Genomic DNA, 23,282 nt, shown 5'->3' on the forward strand with positions numbered 1-23,282 from the left:
CATATATATGTAAATCATATTAGGTAATTCCGTAGCTTTTATTTAAGGAAAAAATACACACTTCCTATATTTTAGGTTAATATAATGTTCTCTAGTGTTATATAATTATGAAATAATGTGACACCATTAGATTAAACTATATTTTATATTAGATGCTCTAGAATTCTTTGAAATGGAATTTAGAAAGCATTTAGAGTGCCACCTAGGATTTGAGGTTTTTTTTAATTAATACAAAATTAAGGTTCTAATTTTTTAAATGCTTCTCAATTAATATATAGGGGATTCAAATACTTAGCCAAAAAAAGAAGTACAATTACAATGGTGTACGTGACATCAAATGTAAATTTTCATAAAACATGTATAGTTTTATACATGTATAAGAAGCCAATGTTCCGGGGTCGGGGACTCGTTACTATGGAGTCGTTTTGTAATAATTTTAATACTTTGTAATAGCAAATCAGCGCCAAAAGATTACAAAATGGTGGGGTTCTAGATTGTATTTGATCTGGCCAAGTGGTCATGCAGAGACCATAATATGAATCACATAATATCTCAAATTCGATATGTCCCCTAATATCTTTATTATTTTTTTGGTTTACATCCAGTTAATTTTTTTTATAGATTCGTCTCTGATCTAGACCAAGACCGGATTGGATTTTTGACATAGATTTTTTTTTTCATTCAAAAACATCGTAACGCAGTCATGTCCAATATATACACAGCTAAAAATTTAGTGGCTTCGCAATCTTGTTTAGTCCAACTGTCCAAGCAGACTTATCAACACATTTTCCACTGTGAGCTATTGCGATGATGTCCAGCATGACCTTGGTATGCCTTGCTTTTCGAACCATTCAGGCATGTGGAATCTATCGTAAAGAGCTCCTCTTACATCCTCTTCTCCTGAAAGTTGCTTAAGAAGCGGGAGAATAATGTCCAGTAGCTTCAACATGTAGTGCGTTCTCATTAGAAAATGGGATGATAAAATGTTCTCAATATTATTAGGATCTGACTTAAAAATACCTGAGTATCATGTGGCTGTTCAGCGGAAAACGGAACACATGGAATCCCGTTTAGAGGTTGTAATAGAAAACTGTAAGGATTGTTGTCTACTATAACTGTCCTACACATATTCTTTGATGTGCATAGTAGATCCTTCACGTGATCTCGATATTGCCTGTTTTTTGAAAAACAAAAGCACAAAAATAAATAAACTAAACTACTATATATATTATCTAACAAATGAAGGCTATTCAGATGATCAACTTACGTGCTGACAGTACAAGGTCGATACAGCCTCTCGTTCAATACATGCTTCGTATCTATTTTGTCCACAAGCGGTCTTGCATAATCTGCATATATGAGGAATATACTTGAACAAGAAACAGAGGATAGTGATACTAAGAAGAGTAGTATAACTCTAGGAACCTTCAAGACCAGCGGTAAATACAATAAGATGTGCAAATTGGCTGAGTTTCTCTAAGAATTCATGTAACCCTGGACGTTCAAACACTGTAACATAATTGATTTTAGGTTCCCCATTGCATTCCTGTCACGCCAGAGAAGTGAGATTATTTGCTCATGAAACAAATAAAATTATTTGATATTAAAGCACTAAGAAGCATTTGCTATTTAGTGAAAACCTTTGTTGATGATATGCACTCCAGCTCAAACCACTTTAATCCAGCTTCAATAGCTTGTGTACGTAAATTATCAGGTAGACTAGATGTCTCATACGCACTAACCAATGTCTCATCCAAGTCCAGAACTACCTGTAAATCCATGTTCTTATCTCAGACTACTTAAAACAACCTCTTAATTGAGTTCCCTCATTTTATATATAGATTAATAGTCTTCTTCTGTTTTTTTAACACCTTATAGAGTAATAATAGTCATATACATATATTTGAGATCAGTTTGGGGGTTCAAATAATTTATACTATATATTAACCATCGAAATTTTGAGGCCTAGGAAAATGTGTAATCCTTATGTGGATGGCCCCTATCTTAGTCTACCATATAATATTGGCAGCACCTATTAGCAAGGCCCAAATAAAGACCTTACACAGATATTTATATCAACTCAATATGCTAGAAAACCTAGATACAATGAGCTTAGATAATGGGCTTCCGGTCTTTAAAGCTCAAAGATGATAACTATCTTCTCTGGAAGTTGCAGTTTGAGCAGTTCTTGGCCTCTCAGATGCTTCTTGGTTACGTTGATGGCTCCAAACCAAGACCAGCTCAGACCATGACCGTCAGACAAGAAGACCAAGTCGTAGAAGCTGCAAATCCTGAGTTTATGAAATGGGTTCAGAAGGATCAGCTCATTATGGCGTGGATCTATGGAACATTTTCAGAAACCGCTCTCAGGTCTGTTTATGGTCTTCATACATCTCAAGAGGTCTGGTTCTCTCTTGGACAGAAGTACAATAGGGTTTCTGCTACAAGGAAGTTGGCCCTACAGAGAAAGATTCAGACTTTAACAAAAGGTACAAAAACGATGGTTGTGTATCTTGCTGAAATCAAGACTTTGTGTGACCAACTAGACTCCATAGGAGCTCCTATTTCAGAAAGTGAGAAAATTTTTGGTGTCTTGAACGGTTTGGGTCGTGAGTACGAGTCCATCTGCACTGTTGTAGAAAACTCGATGGAAGCTCTACCTGCTCCATCTCTTGATGACGTCATGGCCAAACTGACTGCATTTGAAGATAAGGTTCAAGCATACAGTGTCTCCAATGAAGTTGTTCCTCATCAGGCGTTCTATACAGACAGAGGGGGTTACTATGGACGAGGAAGAGGACAACACAGAGGAGGCTACAGAGGTCGTGGATACTCAACGCAAGGTCGAGGCTTTTACCAGCAGTTCGGTCAAACTGGTGGTCGTAGCTCTCAAAACAACAGCTCGAGACCAACATGCCAGATTTGTGGAAGATTTGGGCACTCAGCATTCAAATGCTACAAGCGCTTTGATCCACATTTTCAACAGACCAAAGCTCCTCAAGCTATGGCTGCGATTAGAACCTCTGAGGATGTTGACTATGAAGCCAACGAATGGTATCCTGACACTGCAGCGACTCATCACATCACCAGTTCAGCTCAAAATCTGCAAAATGCTCAACCTTATTCCGGTTCAGATGCAGTCATTGTTGGTAATGGTGACTTTCTTCCCATTACTCATGTTGGTTCCATAGGCATTCCGGGTTTCTCAGGTATTCTACCTCTTAAAGATGTTCTTGTTTGTCCGCAAATCACTAAGTCACTACTCTCTGTGTCAAAACTCACCGATGATTATCCATGTGAATTCACCTTTGACTCTAAAAATGTGTTTGTTAAGGACAAAAAGACACAACAGCTTCTCAGTCAAGGAAGCAAACTTGAAGGTTTGTACCGGTTAGAGAACCCACCGTTTCTTGCGTTCTACTCCTCCAGGCAGCAGTCAACAAGTGATGAGTTGTGGCACAAGAGATTGGGGCATCCTCACCAAAAGATTCTTCCTTTCTTTAGTTTCATTGCACAATAAAGCTTCTTAAAGCTATTTCATTTTCTGTGTCAATAAGCTCTTATGAGCAGAATCTATCTTGTTTTGAGTTTGTCTACATGGTATCAGAGCACCAGGGAGTAAATCCTTGGATCTATGGGTTTTATTTTCACCAGCTTCCAATATACAACCCTTTTTGTCACTAAAGCTCCAAACTTGCTTCACTCACGCTGCTCTCCTTCAGTCACGCTGGTACAATTCACTCCATGAAGCAAGAGGACGAAATCATCCAGCCTTTTCAACACCAGAACAACAAGACGTTTTCTTTAAGCTTCAGTTAGATGAAGCTGTGTGTTTTCTGGGTAGCGATGAAGCTGAAGCTGTGAAGTAGGGCTCAGAACAGACAGAGAAGAAAGAAAGACTTCCTCATCACTTTATGGACGGTATTGTCTATTTCTTTCTACTGAGACAGAACAAAAGATGAAAAATAAATGTCTCTGTGTTGGATTGAGTTGCTGGTTAGCTTAGATTCTTGGGTTAAGATAGGTTTGGAACAGAAGCTATAATGAAATAGGCAGGTTTGGGTTTGTTGCGTGTGGAAGCTCTGGCTTTAATGCTAATGCACACAAAGTGCTCGCTGAAATGCTCACAAGAAGGTCAGTTTGTTTAGAGGCAGAATTTTGGTGATATTGATGGGAAGCAGAGAGTGAGTATAGTTGTATTTGGTAGGTGTGGAAAGAGTGTTCTTCATTAGACACATTAGAAGGATGAAATGGGTAAAGTAAACCTAGATTCATAGTGAGACAAATAGGCCACAATTATACCTCTGAGTGAGATCAACTAAGCTCTCCAAGTTCAAGAGAAACCTCTGAGTGAAGCCATGTGATACTCTCCAAGTATAGGTCTGAATAGATCTCACACTAATGTTTGTCTACAATGGTGAGTAGAACCATTTGCTAACATCTCAAGCATCCTACTTCATCTACTTATGCTCATTTCAAGCCATATCCATCTGTGCTTTCAAACTCAGCGTAGCTGCTCCATCCACGCTAAGTTTGCGGGGGAGTATTAGCAAGGCCCAAATAAAGACCGGAAGCCCATTATCTAAGCTCATTGTATCTAGGTTTTCTAGCATATTGAGTTGATATAAATATCTGTGTAAGGTCACTTTGCAATGTAACGAAGGCTGCGTTGAATGCAGCCTCTCCCTTCATATTTATGAATCATTTACAATCTTACTTATCTTGGTGACAAGCATAAAGATTCTTCCTTTCTTTAGTTTCATTGCACAATAAAGCTTCTTAAAGCTATTTCATTTTCTGTGTCAATAAGCTCTTATGAGCAGAATCTATCTTGTTTTGAGTTTGTCTACAGCACCAAGACTGACATGTCAGTAATGCATCAAAGCAAGAACCTAAAAACTTCTTCCCTCTCTCTGTTAAATTACTTATGAACCAACTAGATGTTATACAAGATTGATGTAGATAGAGAGACATAGAATATAGTCACATGCTTGCTTATACTCATATTAGAGAATCAATATAGCCTACGGGACATGTCACTGAAGAAGGCCAAAACAGAGATCATACCATGAGTCTCTGGATGCTGCCGACTTCTCCTTCGCTAGAAGTTCTCCCGGAGGCGATTTCTATGGTGGTGACGGGTGGTTCCGCCGCCATCTCCGGTAACTCGATGACCGGCAAGGGCTTAAACCCATCGGAGATGGCTTTGGAAGAGAGAAAAGGGTGGTGAGCGAGGGGACGGAGGATCTTAAGAAAGAACTGGTAGAAAAAATCGAGCCAGTTGACAAAAACATTCCACAGTTGAAGCGACGACCGTGGCGAGTAAACAACATCGGTTTGACTTAGTTCTTCCATGACTCGGACCGCTTTGATCCAGAGGGAGGGAGAAGGATGGAGACTAACAAAGCTTTTGGTGAAACGAGGAACCTGAGGAAGAAGATGAGACAATCAAAGTTTGGGCTCTCACTTTGGGTTTTCTTTCTCTTTTTCAGCAAAAACGTCTTTGCTTTTTTATTTATTTTTTTATTTGATTTGATTGCTGTGATTCACGCGTAACTGTTAGCGACTGATAATCACGGCGAATGTAATACGATAAATGAGTTGAAGTAAAAGGCCACGCGCGGAGAAATGAGGGTCGGAGAGATTCGAAAGAAGAGACAGATTTAAAAGAGAAGAAAGCGCTGCGCTCAATTCCCTTTGGAACTTTCCTGTTGGGTCCCTCCCTATCTAGAGCTAAACCGGATTTATTTCAATTTGGTTTTGTTTGGTTTGACTTAGAGACAGTTCGACTTGACCACCTTTGACATTTTGCAATGTACCTATTCAAATGGTGGTATATACTAGGATAAAACAATACTAGTGATAATTGCTTTGTTTATTTTTTTATTATTATTTATTTCTTATGATATGTATTAAAGTATTTCGCATCCATATTCCATACGCTACTACATTGGAAGCTTGATCCAACTACTACAAACCATTATTGGTATTTGGTACAGAGTGTAGACACCAGAATCAACGTATCTTATTTGGTCATCATAAATGAACATTATGGTCGGTTGGTCCAAAATTTAGTTTTAAGTTTTGATCATTTTTTTTAGAGAGTTTCATTGGAAAAATGATAATCAACTAAAAATACATGAAAAGTTGACATAGCAGATTTCATATATTAGCCTCTACAACTTTGTAAATGATAGTTTATGACTTTATGTATCTTCCAACCCTTTATCGAAATCCTTTCAGTTTTTATTTGTATTTGAAGGTTGTATTGAAAATGTTATACATTGTAAAAAATGATTTGATACTACTATTAACAAAATTTTCTTATTGCCAAAAATCTTGTATTTACAATGTGAAATTAATGTACACAGTTCTTTACACATAAACCTTACAATTACTGGATTTAAGAGACAAAAAGACACAATCAAGATCCCCAGAGGAAAAAGAAACAGAACATAAACAATGAATCATAAAAAAAACATGCAAACACAAAAAAAAAAAAAAAAAAAAAAAATTCAAGATCAATTGTAAGAAGAAGAAGAGAGCCAAGGATGGTTAAGTGCCTCTAGAGCTGTTGGACGTCTCAATGGATTTATTTCAAGTAGACTTCTTACAAAGTCTAAGAACAATTCATCACTTACATTTAACTGATCTTCCAAGCAAGACTCTTCTGTGATTATGTATTCAATCTCATTCCTCTCCTATTACACAAAAACAACAGCAACAATGCATCAGATTTGAGCAACAAGTCTTCTTCCTATGGTTAAAACAAGATTACTTTACCTCGTTTAAGTGGTAGAGATCAAACTCTTTGGTGAAGTACTTATGCGTCTCTTGACCTTTCTCTAGCATCTCCATTTCTATAGGACCTAAAACCGCAACAATCCGAGCCAATATCATTGCTACTGCTTCGTTTGGAAACAGAACCTGATGAACACATAAACATAAACTTATACATTGATCAATTCTTGTCACTTAGTTTTTAACATTTATTGTTAAGGTTTTAACCATACAGTACCTCACCAGAGCAGAGCTCTGCTAAAATACACCCAAGAGACCACAAATCAATCTTTTCATCATATGGAAGTCCAAGAATCACTTCAGGAGCTCTATAGGAACGTGATTGTACATACAAGCACAAGTTGTCAGAGCGGAAACAACTGCTTCCAAGATCAATGATTTTTACCGCGCATTTTTTGTAACTCTTTATTAGTATATTCTCTGGTTTAAGATCACAATGTATGATTCCTAGTCCGTGAAGGAACACAAGGGCTTCCAAACACTGTCTCATTATAACCTGATGAAATAAAACGTTAATAAAGATCATTAATAAAAGATGTTTTTAAAAAAAAAATTAATAACGAACCTGAAGTCTGCTTAAGTTAAAGTATGGTTCTCCTCCAGATTCTTGGTTAAATTTCTGGAACTCATATAAGTTTGCACGTAGAAGTTCACACACAATGAACAGATGTTCCTGTTCCATACTCTCAAGGCTTAGAGACTTCTTGAGAAAGAAAAAAAATGATAGTTTAGTCTTTCTTGATCTCTTACTTGGTGGTAGAAGTAATCATAGAGACGCAAGATGTGATGTTCATCAGCAGGATCATGCTTATTGACATGTTTAAGGAGTTTAATCTCGTCTAAACTCTGATCAAAGAAATCTTTGTCGTTCTTGATAATCTTGAGGCAAACATCGACACCGTTTTGAAGATCATGCGCCTGAACCACCTTGCTAAATGCAGCTGAACCAATGTATTCTGTAATGTAGTATCTTCCTCCAATCACTGAGTTGAGTACAATTGGTAGATCCTTATTCGCTTCGAATCCCGTCCTATAAGAAAAGTTTACAACACATTATACTAGAGACAAAAGACTCCCAGATAGGAAATTGAAAGGAAATCTTAAGTAGTATATAAGATAAATAGTCACTCCATTTATCACCGATTGTTTTTACAATAGTTTGCGAACTTTTTGTATTTGAACCCAGTAGCATATAGTAAATTAATTAAACACTTATTAATTCGATCGTAGGAAGTTCATCTAACTTAACACATTATACACATTTCAGCTCATGCCATCTCTTCAAAGCATCATCATACCTATTTTTCCAGTGAATGATTCTAAGATCAAAAACTTCATACTCGTCTTCTTCAAGGTCATGAACAACATTAACCTTTTCATCGGTTACATTCACCTCATCACCAGTCTTCAAATCATCATTCTCCTTGGCATCTTCTTCACAACTAAACCCCAACAGTTCCCCATCAAAACACTCTCTTTCTAGACCAATGTAATCTTTAGAGTCATCTTCAAGATTGTTGATAAGAAAAGTCTTATCTAAGTAATCAAGACTTGCTTCAGTTTGCGATCCTTCTGATGATTTATCGTAGACACCAAGATTATTATTCTCAAATTGGTTGTCTGTGATGAACTTATCCTGTGTAGGTGCAGGGAAGATGAAGAAATCAGATTCTGTAAAGGCAGGAGACATGAACTCATCATCTTCTGTCTCTTCTTTGTTCTTGGTCTGTAAGTAAAACTCACTCCACTCGTGATATGTACGCGCCGTACCAAACTGAGACATGGATTCAGATGATGATGATGAACCATCTCCATACGGATTCACAAACCCTGGATTTAAGCAAAATCATCAGATTTTGAGCTTCTATGTGTTGAATCAGAATCAAGAATCAAGAATCAAGAACCAAAAATCATGAACCAAAAACTAAAAATCAAGATTTAGCCATGTTCAATTTAAAATGTTACCAGAAGTGTAAGAGTCCAAGCTGAAAAACTCGTCGTCTGAAGAAGAGTCCGACCCTTTATTGCCGGAGAGATCAGGAGGAGGAAGAGGACTCGCCGTAATTCTGATCGGCGGAGGAATAGGAAACAAAAACTTCTCGAAGTCAAAAGAAATGAGTTGATTTTGCTCGTTGATATCGTCTCTCAGAGCAGACTCCGCCTCCGTTAAGCGGTTACGTCGGAGAAACTGAAGCACGGATTCAACATCCATCTCCATGGACCACCGTGCTAGAGAAGAGAAAGTTTCAAGATCACGTGATTGAGAACAGAGTTAAACACATTGTTCTTGATAAGCTTTCAAGACTCTCCCATGGTCTCTGATGATTACTTTTAATCTCTGATCTTCTACTACTACTTGTTCTTCTCTCTGGTTGGCTCTGTAGGACCAAAGCTAACAATAACGGACATGGTGTGATGTCTTTTCTCACCGGTTTTTTTAGGAGAAAAAGGTTTCTTCAGGGTACGGTATTGTTTTGTTTCAACGTCGAGGTTTCTTTTTTTATTATTGAAGACACGTGTACTAATGGTTATTAGCCACGTGTAAGTATCACTGTCTTTGGTGTATTTGAATTTATTTTATAATGTTTGTACCGACGGAGTTATAACATTTATTTTTGTCTTGTAATAGGGACAAATCGAATTTAAAAGTTTAATAAAATAATGAGAAAGGAAGAATCTTTCAGATGATTGTTATTATTTTACTTAAACAATCTAAGTTCAACCTTATTGGAACCTAAATTCTTAAAATATATGTATATGTACGTATATATTATATAAACGTATGTAATTACGGAGTTCTAAGTTTTACGGGAAACCCAATCGAAAGTTTCTTATTTAAGAAACTAAAAAACTTTTGGTTGGATTTTCCGTAAAGCTTAGAACCCCGTAATTACATACGTCTATATAATATATACATACATATACATGTATTTTAAGAACCTAGGAGTAAGAAACTTCCAATAAATTTGCTCTAAGGTTTTATTTATTACAATTTTATCAATCGTACACCATCATCACATTTCCTAATCTCATATCTCTTAATTAGACTTTTCAATGTCTAGTATATAACTATACTTTTATAATAATACACGGAGATAAGTTCTTGTTATTTGATCAAAAAAAAAAGTTCTTGTTAAGATATCGTCAATGTTGGATATGAAATCATATGGCATAACTTTATAATAAAATGGCAAGTGGTTTCATCCTTGATTCAAAGTTATGATCATGTTGGTCTTGGACCCTTGGTTAGAGAACATTTTTTAATGTGAAATCTTATTCGATGTTCTGATAACCACTAACTTTATAAACATATTAAGAATATATATCCATGACCCATGTAAAAATATAATATAATAAATCTCTGTATGGATATTTCCAACTATGCAATAATATAACTTTTTCTTTTGCCTTTTTTTTTTTAGTTTTTTACCAAAGTATTTCCACTCCTTTTAAGCTTTTTACTACATGGATTAAAAGTTGAAGTTGTAGAGTTGATTTTGGACTAATCTTTATCTTAAGTTTAATTATTACTTTACAAGTACCTACACCAAACCGAGTAGCCACAATTATTATGGATTGCGTAAATCATAATTTATTTGCTTTAAGTAGAAGATAGTTCACACATCTCCGTGTATATAGGAAGTAGGAACATAAACATGAAGATACCAACGATAGATTTATTTAGGTTTTGTGAAGTCCAAGTCCAAGAGTATCAGTTTCTCCATTCATCGATAGACGCTGCTTGTTTTTCTAGTATATTTTAATTTGGTAAAAGAATAAAGTTACTATTATTTCTCTCAAAGTATCTAAATCATGCTCAGAAGACATACATAAATCTAGAGGCAGCTTCTGGAAAATTAAGATTTAATAATAAGAGTGATAATAACAAAAGAAAGAAAGAAAAGATCTGGTAAGACGTCCATGTGGTGGATGGACTAATCATGGTTTTACTAGTAGCTGTAAATAATCGTAATTATTAAATATTTTGCTATGATCAATATAAACCCCACCGAGTCCAATTATTTTGTTTTCTCAGCAAAGCCACTAGTGCAACCTATATATCAGCTTTACCACGTGATCACATTTTGATAACTTTGTTTTGTTTTCCGCTAAAAAAATTAGAGCTTTGCTATTTTTTTTTTTTTTGCAACTTTAGAGCTTTGCTATTTGAAAAATTAATTCTTATTGTAGATTTTCTAGCCCGGTAATGATTTTTCTAAAGTAAATTTTTTTTCTGAAGTAATTTTTGCATAAAAGATGTTCAACAAAATGCATTAACCAAGTGTAGATGTGTATATGAACATTACTGACTCACCCAACAATAATTGATGTTAGAAAGTATCGTGAACCTGATAAATCTCTGATCAATGCTTGCTTGCTATAATGATTGCAAATGAGAGAGTATTAACCAAAATTTATTATTAGTTCTGAAAGTCTCTGAGATTGATATTCCGCTTGTCTTAACATAATTTTTTTTATGAAGCTGTATTTTTTTGAACTGTATAAAGCTGTATTTTTTCATTAAAACCATCGTGAATGTGATTGTTCTTATAATATTTGCCCAAACGGAGTCTCACTTGATGTGTTACCTATAATTTGTGAAACTGAACTTAGTTGTCAAATAAAATAAGGTGGTGATTTTAACAGTCCTTCAACACTAAGATTATAAACATTACCACCACCAAAATGTAAGTTATCTCTTCGCCACCAGTAATTCATTTTTAAGCACCTCACCCTAACTTCTCGCGATATACTACATGTAATATACAAGAAAAGTGGAAGTCAACACACTTGGGTACTAGATAACAAATGAAACACTATATATCCAAAAGCATAAATAAAACGAAAACACACACGCATGGTCATCATCACCTTGTGGAACTAAACAGGAACTTTATGACAGGAAACCAAACGCGCAAGTATATGGAAAGATTAAAACGAGACACTTACACATCCAGCCAGGAAGCTTTAGATTAGGTATTGGTCCTGGATTTGGTTCCTCCATCTCTTCTCTTTGATCCTCAGCTGGCTTGTCTTTGGTGCTCATACCTCTTTTGCGTCTTGATAAGTGGAATGACCCATGTCCTTTATATATTACTCAAATTCCTTATATATTTCCAATGTGGGATCTTTTCTCCAACACGTCATCATCTGATATCTTTCAGTTCCTAACTGCTCCATCCTGGTATTCCTTCCTCGGCTCCTCCCTTAAACAAATTATTCAAAAACATTAATCCCATTACTATAGTCTAGATTTATAACTAACTTGACACATAAGCATTGAGCAGCCATGAAATAAGAGAAACCTTAAGCGAGATGCTATTGAGCTTCGAAGCTTCTGCCTCCAGTGCCTCCTGGCACGACGGTTTCTGTTGGGTGCCTCCTAGATGGAGAGAACCAAGTGGGCATGAGACATAATAATTCTCATGACCTTAAGTAATTAGTGATGTTTCCCTTTGCACTGTAGACTCACAATAGTAGAGTTTAGAGAGAGAGACAAAAGAGAGAAAGAAGAGAGAAGGAGGAGAAAACTCGTCCGGCTATTTCATGATCGGGCTGATATTTTATGGGAAGCTTCTTCAGTCAGTGGCTTAGAGGTTCACCAAAGGGATTTGAATTTCAACGGTTGGTTTTTCTGTTGTCTGGGTTTTAGTGAAGTTGGTCGTCACAGTTCTTCAGCGGGACAGTCTTGGGTGTTTGGTAAATCCGACGGTGAGATCTTCTCTTCTTGAGCTGAAATTTGGTAGAAGTATTGTTGACTTGTTTATCTTGGATTTGTATGGTTTGATTAGTCTCTGGATGCCGGAATCCTTGTGAGCTTAGGTCGTTTGGTTGCTGCCGCTTTTGAAGCTTTGTGTTGCTCTCTTGTTGTTGTTGCTTGTGTTGGTGATAGCTCTTTGTAGTTAGACTCTCTGTTCTGTTCAGGCTGTTGAACAGGGAGGACGTGGTTGTACTCATACCATTTATATAGTGGATTTTTGAGTGGACTACGGTCCCGTGGTTTTTCCTTCTCACATCGAAGAGGTTTTCCACGTAAAAATTGTGTTTCTCATTTACGTTTTTCTGCATATCACATCCCGCCATCGTCAAAGTATTTTTTTCACAGGTTCACACAAGGTCAGGGGAACACGACCATTAGTATTTCCGCTGTGCCGTGTGACTTTTCCCAACTGACGGTTTCTCCCTTCTTGGCTTCTCGTCTAGCTATTTCTTCTCTTGGTGAGATGCTATAGCTTTTTTACTTTCAACACAAGATTTAAAAACGATTGGATATATTTTCAATTTTATTAATAATTACATTTGATATATTAATATTCATACATAAAATTAGTCTTATAATATTATATTTAAAAGTTTATAATATTATATATATTTACAAATCTTGTATAAATATTTAATTTATGTATTATTTTAGAATTTTAGTATTTTAAAAAATATTTTTTATTTTAATTATTTTACGAATCTTTATCCGGATACCGTAAGTAATATAATATTTACACGGATATCCGAAATCCGGATATCCAGAAGCCACCAATCCGGATCTAGATATTAAATCTACGGATCCAAATACCCTAAATTTCTCAGATATCCGGATCCGTCTCACACCTATGTGCATAGGCTCGTAGCATATTATTATAGAAATATCTTTTTTCATTTAATTTAATTTTCATAGATACATAAACTATATCAAAAAAATTCTTAAACACTAAATTCTATGACAAAAAATAGAGTTACAAAACAAGTCATCCATATTGTTTTCCATGGAGTAAAACATATTAGACCCAAACGTACAATCAATAAGAAGAGTCTTATTTTTAGAAAGGCATATGCTCCAAGTCTATTTTTCGTATTCAAGTCTATTGATGAGTCTTATTCACGGATAGTACATTCCATCAAATGTGGGGTACGTATTCATATCCTAATTTAATTATTATCCATAGACTATTATTGACTTGAAAGGTTGATGATTTCTACTAAATTAATTAGCAACAAATTATTGTTAAAAAAATCAAATAGTATTGATATATGTTTTTTTTTTGATAACTCTGGTATCTGGGCAGTCACATTCCCAACTATCCTCCGAAAGGGGTCCAGCGCCCCAACGAAAAGGATGTTAAATCCGTTGTGGTCAAGGCTCGAACCCGGGTGGCGGGCAGTACAGCTGTACCTCTTTTACTCAACAAATTATTGTTAAAAAAAATCAAATAGTATTGATATATGTTTGCATCTTATGTTTATTATATAGTAAATGGCGTGAATAACCTTTCTTTTACTACTATTTCAGTTGAAGTTAATATCACCAAAGAAATATTGCATTTTTTCAAAATTCTCGGATGATCATAAATAATTTTATTTAATCCATTTCAGATAAAAATAAATCATCCGACGCGTGAGGATATATATAGCTCACCATTCAAAGCTTAAAAATGGGAACATTTGGTAGACCGTAATTAATGACTTAATATGTATATTCAATGGATGGCACATAAATCACCCACTATTCAAAGCTCAAAGATCACACGTGATCACATAGTCCAAACCAACTAGATATTCAAATATACAGAAACCTCGTTATGGCAAAACAATAAAGCCTCTTACCAAATTAAAATATAGCAAAAACAAATATGGTAACTTTGATACGGACGTGAATTCGAGACTTGGTCACGATTGTGTTAATTAGCATGCAGAAAAAGAAATAACCGTCCTTGACCATTGACCAACACTTGGTCCTATATATAATAACCGTACACTATTCCGCTAATTCACAAGCTCCTTTGCTCTTCTCATACCGTAAGCAACAAGAAACACATTTAATCAAAAGCTAACCCTATTTTATAACTCAATGCAACTCTCCAAGGATCAAGAGACGCCGCCGTCTTCGCCTCGCTCACCACCACCGAAGCTGAGTACGGTGGCGTGCCCCTCAAGAAAGCCAAGGGAGAGGACTTCGAGCCCTTTTTCTGAGGTGTTGAGACGCAAGCGACCACCGATGCTTAACCGAGAGTTGTTTCCTCAGGCTCCACCGTGGAGCAGAGAGGCGGTGAAGACGCCGCCGTATGAGGATGTTGAAGCTGAGAAAGATGGAGTTTACTCCGTTTACTGCAAGAGGGGAAGGCGCAGATCTATGGCGATGGAAGATAGGCACTCCGCTGTGGTTGATCACGACGGAGGAGGTCGTAAAAGGCTTTCTTCGGCGTTTACGACGGTCACGGTGGATCCAACGCGGCGGAGTTCGCGGCGGAGAATCTCGGTAACAACATTGAGGCGGCGGTGGCGGCGGCAGCGAGATCCGGAGATGAAGGTTACTCGATTGAGAGAGCGATAAGAGAGGGTTACCTCAAGACGGACGAGGAGTTCTTGAAAGAAGGCTCGGGAGGCGGCGCGTGTTGTGTAACCGCTCTTATATCGAACGGCGAGCTAGCGGTTTCAAACGCCGGAGATTGCCGGGCGGTGATAAGCCGCGCTGGAGTTGCGGAAGCTCTTACTACCGATCACAGTCCTAATCAAGAAAATGAACTCAAAAGGATCAGAGCATCGGTGACTATTTACTAACAAATCCGGTTTAGTTTGGTTTGATTCGGTTAAATTAAATTTTGTGTTTGTATAGGGTGGTTATGTTGACTGTCATCACGGCGTGTGGAGAGTTCAATGCACGTTAGCCGTCTCACGTGCAATAGGAGACGAGTATCTCAAGAAGTGGGTAATAGCTGAACCGGAAACCAGAACATTAAAGATTAAACCGGAATTGGAGTTCTTGATCTTAGCATCTGATGGCCTTTGGGATAACGTAAGCATAACTCGAAATGTCTCAAACTTGATTCTTTTGTAATCGTCTATGGTTTGAATGCTGAACCGGATTTTTCGTGATAGGTAACGAACCAGGAGGCGGTTGATGTGGTTCGACCATACTGCATAGGCGTGGAGAATCCAAAAACACTTCCTGCTTGCAAGAAACTAGCGGAGCTATCGTCTAGGAAAGGGAGCTTGGATGATATTAGTGTCATCATAATTCAGCTAAAACAGTTTGTGGCATGATTCTAGTATTCAGCTAAACTTGATTAAAATCATTAGGTCTTGACTTATTGATAATTATGTTCGGTATTTATATGTAAATATAAGTTTCAAACACAATTTCAAACTTTTATCAATATTATTATTCTTGGGGATATCAAGATCCAAGCGTCTTTAGCTTGCGATATGTTCCCTATATAAAGTGGAAAGAACATAACTTATAATGAAAAAGGCACCACCCATTTTACAAAAAAAAAGTGTGCACCACCTAACCATTTTGATTCTTGACAATTTGAAACGACTTTATCAATCCGCTCGGTTAATTATCATTTCAGTTGTGTTGGTATTCTAATTATGGTACACATTAAACAGTTGATATGATTTCTGCAACTAGTGGTATCATCGGTCAGCAAAATAGTATTTGTTTAACTCTATGTTTATTATATATATATATATATATATATATATATATATAGCTTTAAGAACATCAAATTATAAAAATTGATTTTAAAGAACAATGTATAAGAATTCTTATTACAAATAACATTTAATCATGCGTTACATTACTAAAAATATTATTAAATATAATTATAAAAATGGATCGAATATTTTAGTTAATAATTTAAAGTCAATAATCAATGTTTTGAAGTCAATAATCAATGTTTTGAAATCGATAATTTAAAGTCAATAATCAATGTTTTGAAATCGATCGAATTTTAAAAAAATTTAAGATAGTTTAGGTTGATGAATTTTAAAATCTCTACAATATGTTCTAGATTTTGAATTCATTTATGTATTCAAAAGAGTCCACAACATCTAATCTATTAAAACTGAAGTACAATTAAAAATTAACCCTTAATTCACTATTTTAATTACATCTTGTGCCATCGTCATTAAGTATAGTTCTTTACTAAATAAATTGGCTTTCAGGTCTTTTACCAACCGGGCTTTACCAACCCAACTCGAAGACCACTATAATTAATCATTTCTTTGAACCTCGTACCAGGCTACAACTCGGTTGAGTTTACCTCAACTACTGCGTTTTTTTCATTCCTTGGATATTTTAGAACATTATACAATACATTTTGTAATTACTTAAAACACAAAAGCATTACCAAACCTATGTGTAACATTACGTACATTTAGCATAAAAATGCATATTATAAATGTGACTCGGTTTACATCCAGTTGTGAAATTAAGTTCTGGTTTAGTGTTAAGTTATAGACATATGGACTTGCATGGAGTTTTATTTTACTAAGTGTACTGCACGTAATATCTTTGTAGTTAACAATACCCTAAGTTTCAGCTACCACATTAACCACAAATATATCACCGAATATTTATTTTCCATATAGTATCACATAGATACAAAATAAATGGGTGGAAACTCCCTTAGTCCAATGGTTTGACTAAGGGTTCATTAATACTTCTACACCAGCAGGTCCAAGTTTCAATTTCCGGAGAAAGCGATTTATTAAACAATTATGCAGGCTACGGAGGAAATGCTTACAAAAGATCTTCAACATGGTGCAAGTAAACTCGGTCAGGCGTGATCTTCGTAGGACGGCTCAGGTGATGCAGTTAGGCGTATATCTTTATAAGGCAGGTAGTATTGTCGGTTGTCGGATCGTCTATATATTTTAAAAGTCACTAAATAATTTATAAAATAAATATATATATATATATATATATATATTTTTTTTTAATTTTCTTAACAGATGTGTTGAAAAACATTATAACAATATCTTAATTATCAAAATTTGTATATAAATATTTTCACTAATTTTGTAATTAGTAATGAAATTAATGTTATTATACATTAATATATATATACTCACTTATCTTTTATAAAATGAAAAAATTATATCAAATTTTACTATTTTATAGTTATATCTATCATTTTAAAATAAAATATTGTATTTAACTAAATATGATAAGATTATTTTAAACTGATAAATTAATATATTTTATTTTCACAAACATTAAAAATTTATGCTAGAAATATAATAAGTTGGTAAAACGGGTTAACATTAGTAAATTAGATTATTCATGTATAAAATTTACTTATCTTAAAATTATATATATATATATATATATATATATATAGTTATTATCTTAAATGAATAAACATAAAAAAATATTGATAAAGGAAATCTGACGATTTGAATTACAGATCATGATCATAATAATTGAATAAAAAATAATATTAAAATATATATAATAAAAAATACCAAATATATGTGATGATTTGAAATAATTAATTAATTTACAGCATGAAAACTATCAAACTGTTATATTTAAAATAATTATATATAAACATTTAACAGTGTGTTGTGCTATATACTTACACGCCAAACGGTTTCTGCAGAAACAGTGTGTTGTGCTATTGTAAAGAAAGAGACTTTATGAAACAATTTTATATGCAGAATCCGTTTGGCGTGTAAGTATATTGAAAAATGGGTAAACTATTAAAGAGGTGACGGAGAAGTTCGTTGAGAGATACAGTAACATTAAATTTCTGCAAGAAGTTCGTTGAGAGATACAATAACATTAAATTTCTGCAAGGCTATGGCTTGACTGAGACGGCGGCTATAGTTGCTTCTATATTTACTAAAGAGGAGACTGAGAGGTCCGGATCCTCTGGTTTGCTTGCTCCGAACGTGGAGGGTAAGATTGTGGATCCGGATACGGGTCGGGTCTTCGGGGTGCATCGAACCGGGGAGCTCTGGCTCCAGAGTCCTACCGTGATGAAAGGTGATTGATTCTTTTCGAAAATGTGTTTTTGTTTTTGGTATGAAACTGTTTTGAGTTGTTTTTAAAAGGTTCTTTCAAGAACGAGGAAGCTACTGCATCTACTATTGATTCAGAAGGATAGTTGAAGACTGGAGATTTGTGTTACATTGACGGTGAAGGTTTTGCATCTCTAGATACACTATTGTTTCTAGTGGAGGAACTGCCTCAACCTTAGAGAATGTTGGAGTCTCTGTCACTTCCAAAGTGGAGACGCTTACTCATTTCCCTGAAATGGCAAGTTTCATTCTTTAACTGGTGGTAATGATTAAGCAGTTGAGTTTGGTATATTAAGCTTACCTCTCATTTTGTTTTTTTTTTCTTTCTCAGAAAAGCAGCTTGATGGCCGTGTGAAGAGTTTGCACCCAAACATACACGGTGGTATCCTCGCTAGAAGAGATGTGGAGCATCATATGGAAGCTCTTAATGAGCATGGCATTAGTGAGTTTGGACATTTGATTAGCCTTTTATTTTCTAAGGTTGAGACAAGTTAATATGTAGTACTCCTTCGTGTTAAATAGCATCATTTTGCTTTGTATTGAATGACAGGTACATTTGATGGAAATTTATTGTGGAACCGAACTCTTCCTCCGCCATCTCCAATAAGACCTGAAAGATTGGATGCTTCAGATAATCCAACGGCAAAACAAACCTCATGTCTTCTCTGGTGAACACAGAGAAGTGTCCTTTCTTACACTGCCTCCACTTCTCCATCATATTGGTGAGTTTAAGACTCTTGCAAGATCCTTTCTTCATATGTTTCGACTCTGATGTCTCTGCTCTTTGATCTGTTACTAACATAATACCGTTGTGTATACTATTTGTTAGACTGTTACTGTCTGAAGCTATACCTTCCTCTCTCTCCATGTATATATACTACAAAACGTGATTAGTGTTTGTGAAAATATCTCGAACAAAAAATATGATTTTAAAAGTAACTAATAAAAAGAATATGAATTTTTTTTAAAAAATAATTCAATAACATAAAAATAATTTTGAAAATAAGAATTTATTTTACAATAACAAATACTCCGCGTGAAACACGAGAAATACGAGAAACTAAAAAAATATTATAAAAATGGAATAAGTCACATAATTTTAAAAGATTTTTAACAATTAATTGAGAAAAATATAATAAAATAGAACTAAAAGAATTAATTATAAAAATAAATGAAAATTGTATTTATTTAATAACACATTAAAGAAACCATATGCAAATAAATGTATTAACTTCATGAATTTCAAAGAGAGTTTCAATACAACTAATTTAATACTGATATGAAAATAATTTTTTTGTAATTACAAATTTTAAATTGAAACGTAATAAAAACGATAAGATATAGGAGTATAAATGAAAGTGGAAAATATAAAACAAACCAATCAAAATATTTATATTACCAAAATAAAGAAGAACACATTTCTATTGAAATCATCTCAACCATCAACGTATAAATTTACTTAATTTCAAAAAGTAGTGAAAATTCATGATAAAACCCTATAAAATAAAGTAACCACGAAAATAGTTATTCAACCCACATATATCCAAACTTTCTCAAATAATAACAACTATTAAACCAATTATACATACTTAACCAATGTGTTTTTCTTTGCTTTTAATTTTAATTGTAATATAAAGAATTTAAAATATCCCAAAACCTTTCATTTCAGATGAATGACTCTAAAAGTCAATGTATGAGATAACGTAAGAAACTATTTACTTAATCTATACAAGAATTATTATTAGAAAAAAACAAATAATTTTGACTTTGAAACAAAACTACCACAAGACTAAAACATCTTCACATATTAGCAAACAACAACTGTGGTGAGGTAACTATCTTTATGCCATAATTTTGTTATGCACATGAGAACATGAGGAATGCATGAAATTTATGGATCGTCATGAACAAAAACCAACATGTCTCGGGCAGACAAATGCTGAGATAGATCAAACGTTCCTTATGCGGTGTTTCTATATTGAAAAAGAAGTGTTATGAGACTAATATGATCTTTACAATGCCACCACATCTCAATAATCTTGAAAAATGAAATATTGATTGTTATTATTATAAACAAATGGAGGATTTCTTAGTGTTGGTTTTACGGTGATTGATAAGTGCTTACACTCATCGGCCACTACTCAGTTTTCACACTTTCCAGTTTCAATGTGTTCTTATTTTGATTAGCTTTGCACTAATACATTTTTTCTCATTTAATTTAACATTTTACTTTTAATAAGAAATGCAACTTCAAATAATCACCACTTTCGTTCTAACAGCATGTCGAGCATGTCGAAAATCTAAGATTTAAACATAAAGGATAATTACTTTTATAACATACATAAAAAATTACCCACAACCAAATCCGTCACAACCTAAATATTACAAATCACAAATAACATATCAAATACGAAATCAATTTTTTTTGTAAAATGAAACAACATGAAGACATTTGAAGCCCTCACAACATAACAATGCCACAACTCTTTAATAAAGAAACAACTATTGCAAACAAGCAAAATATATTTTATCACATATAATTTTTCTTCACCTAAAACTTTCTAAAAGACAAAAATCATTATCATATACATCTATTGCAAATGTAAACCAAAAACACAACTCACAAAATCATACAAAAAATAATAACATAAATCACAAGTAAAATATATCCCGTCCGCAAGGCGGGCCGGCCCTAGTTATTATATAAAACTTGATTTTTCAAAATTGCTAATTAACATGATCGCGCCACATAACAATTATATATTTTAAGATTGTATCATGTGTTAATTTATCTCATAATTAAAAATATATATACTAAGATATCAACATAAACAAGTTTTATTAAAAACTAATTATAAATATTATTTAATAGCAATTTTCTTTTTTCAAAATCCTAATCAAAATATAATTGCAAAATATTATTTGATAATAATTTATCTTCTGATATTGTGACATGTGTTTAAATATATAATGATTAAAAATATATATAATAAGATAATAAAAACGAATTTTGAAAAAAAAAACTACTTTTAAAAATTATTTAATAGCAAAAACAATTTGTAAAAAATATTTAGTAGTAATGTTTTTAGAAACTTTCCTTTTTCAAAATCCTAAAAAATAGATTTGAAAACAATTTATTCAATATAATTTTCTTTTTCTAAAATTTTAATGAAAATGTAATTATAAAAGATTATATTGAGCTTGGTTTCTAAAAATTGTTAGTTAACATGACTGTGACACATGTCAGTTATATATTTAAAAATATGATATGTTTTAAACTATCTCATAATCAAAAATACATATACTAAAATAATAAAAACAAATTTTCTTAAACATGAATTATAAATATTATTTAATAGTCTTATTATTATTATTACTATTATTTTTATTATAATGTTTGTTTTAAAATATACTAAAGATAGATAATTATAAAAGATAAATATAATCATTTAAGAAAAAAATGTTAAACAAAAAAAATTGTAAAATCCTATAAGTACAATAAATTATTGAACAAAAGCCGAATTAAAAGAAAATTGTAAAAGTACTCTTATTGTTTTCTTATAAGTAACTAACTTTTTTTTAATAGATTATTATATTTTTAAAAATTATGACAAAAAATAGCTACAAATATTTCACATCTATATTTAGGTTTAAACTTCCACATATTATTTTTACAAAACACAATAGTATTTACATGAAAAATATTATCTGAGTATTTTCTTTTAATTTCTTGATACAACTCAACTTTTTATTATTCTTACTACATCTTATGATGCTAATGTAACTTTTAATTTTATTGTTATTGTCGTACATGAGTATGTGTGAATATGATGAATATGTGCTTATATGTATAAGACAAAATATATAAATAATTAAACATAATTTTTTCTATTAAAAGTAAAATAGTTGTATATATTATAAAATAATTAATTTATTTTTTAAAAGTCTAAATAAAATAAAAATGTAAATAAATCATTTTTTCTTATAATTAACTAAGTTTACCTTTTAATAATTTTGTGTTAAGAAAAATATAAACCAAAATTAACTTCAAACATTTCAGCCGATATGATTGTGACATGTGTCAATTAAAAAAAAATTAGATTGTGAATGTGTCAATAAAAACTGTCATTATGTGAAAATAACTTTTTTCTTTTCCTAAAATCCTAGATAAAAAAGATTTCTAAAAAAAAAATTCTTTTCTAATCTTAACAAATTAAGATTTTTTCTTTTTTTAAAAAAAAATCTGACCAGAGAGAATTGTATAATTTTATTTAATAGTAATTTTTACTTAAAATAATTAATGATAAACATGATAGTGCAATTATTTAATTAACAAGAAAAATTGTAAAAATATTAGTGATATTGAAAAAACAAATTTTGAAAATGGCAACTTTTAAAATAGTTAATATTAAATGAAAATAATTATTTGATAGAAATTTTATTTTTCTAAATCCTTGACAAAATATAATTATAAAAGATTATGTAATATTAATTTCCTTTTATAAAATTCTAAAAAAATTGTAAAAGAATATTTGATAGTTTTTTTCCTTTTTTATAAGAAAAACCTAAACAAAATAAATTTGTATCATATTTTTAAGTCCTAACCAAAAGATAATTATAAAACATTATTTGATAATATTTTTAAGAGAGTATTTGATTATGAACATGATACAAAAAAT

The 23,282-nt window shown here is 33.1% G+C and overlaps 2 protein-coding genes, 1 long non-coding RNA gene and 1 pseudogene across 3 annotated transcripts; 2 read left to right on the forward strand and 2 right to left on the reverse strand.

The window, feature by feature from the left end:
• Positions 1–755: 755 nt before the first annotated feature.
• On the reverse strand, positions 756–5,473 carry LOC106337225 (carboxy-terminal domain RNA polymerase II polypeptide A small phosphatase 2-like). Its single transcript, XM_013776293.1, has 6 exons — positions 5,068–5,473; positions 1,641–1,769; positions 1,426–1,546; positions 1,268–1,349; positions 1,021–1,174; positions 756–940 (listed from the first exon to the last, which is right to left on the reverse strand). The coding sequence occupies exons 1-6, from the start codon at positions 5,353–5,355 to the stop codon at positions 800–802; spliced, it is 915 nt and encodes a 304-aa protein (XP_013631747.1). The 5' UTR covers positions 5,356–5,473; the 3' UTR covers positions 756–799.
• An 851-nt stretch (positions 5,474–6,324) lies between these two features.
• Positions 6,325–9,243, reverse strand: LOC106339503 (serine/threonine-protein kinase ppk15-like). Its single transcript, XM_013778328.1, has 7 exons — positions 8,767–9,243; positions 8,100–8,631; positions 7,552–7,831; positions 7,367–7,474; positions 7,019–7,297; positions 6,784–6,927; positions 6,325–6,701 (listed from the first exon to the last, which is right to left on the reverse strand). The coding sequence occupies exons 1-7, from the start codon at positions 9,017–9,019 to the stop codon at positions 6,522–6,524; spliced, it is 1,776 nt and encodes a 591-aa protein (XP_013633782.1). The 5' UTR covers positions 9,020–9,243; the 3' UTR covers positions 6,325–6,521.
• Positions 9,244–14,510: 5,267 nt separating this feature from the next.
• Positions 14,511–15,881, forward strand: LOC106341040 (annotated as a pseudogene).
• Positions 15,882–18,939: 3,058 nt separating this feature from the next.
• On the forward strand, positions 18,940–19,466 carry LOC106340915. The gene is made up of 2 exons (XR_001269531.1): positions 18,940–19,045; positions 19,154–19,466. It is a non-coding gene; the product is annotated as an uncharacterized LOC106340915 (long non-coding RNA).
• Positions 19,467–23,282: the final 3,816 nt, after the last annotated feature.

Source organism: Brassica oleracea, chromosome C4, assembly GCF_000695525.1.
Source record: "Brassica oleracea var. oleracea cultivar TO1000 chromosome C4, BOL, whole genome shotgun sequence".
Lineage (NCBI taxonomy): Eukaryota > Viridiplantae > Streptophyta > Magnoliopsida > Brassicales > Brassicaceae > Brassica > Brassica oleracea.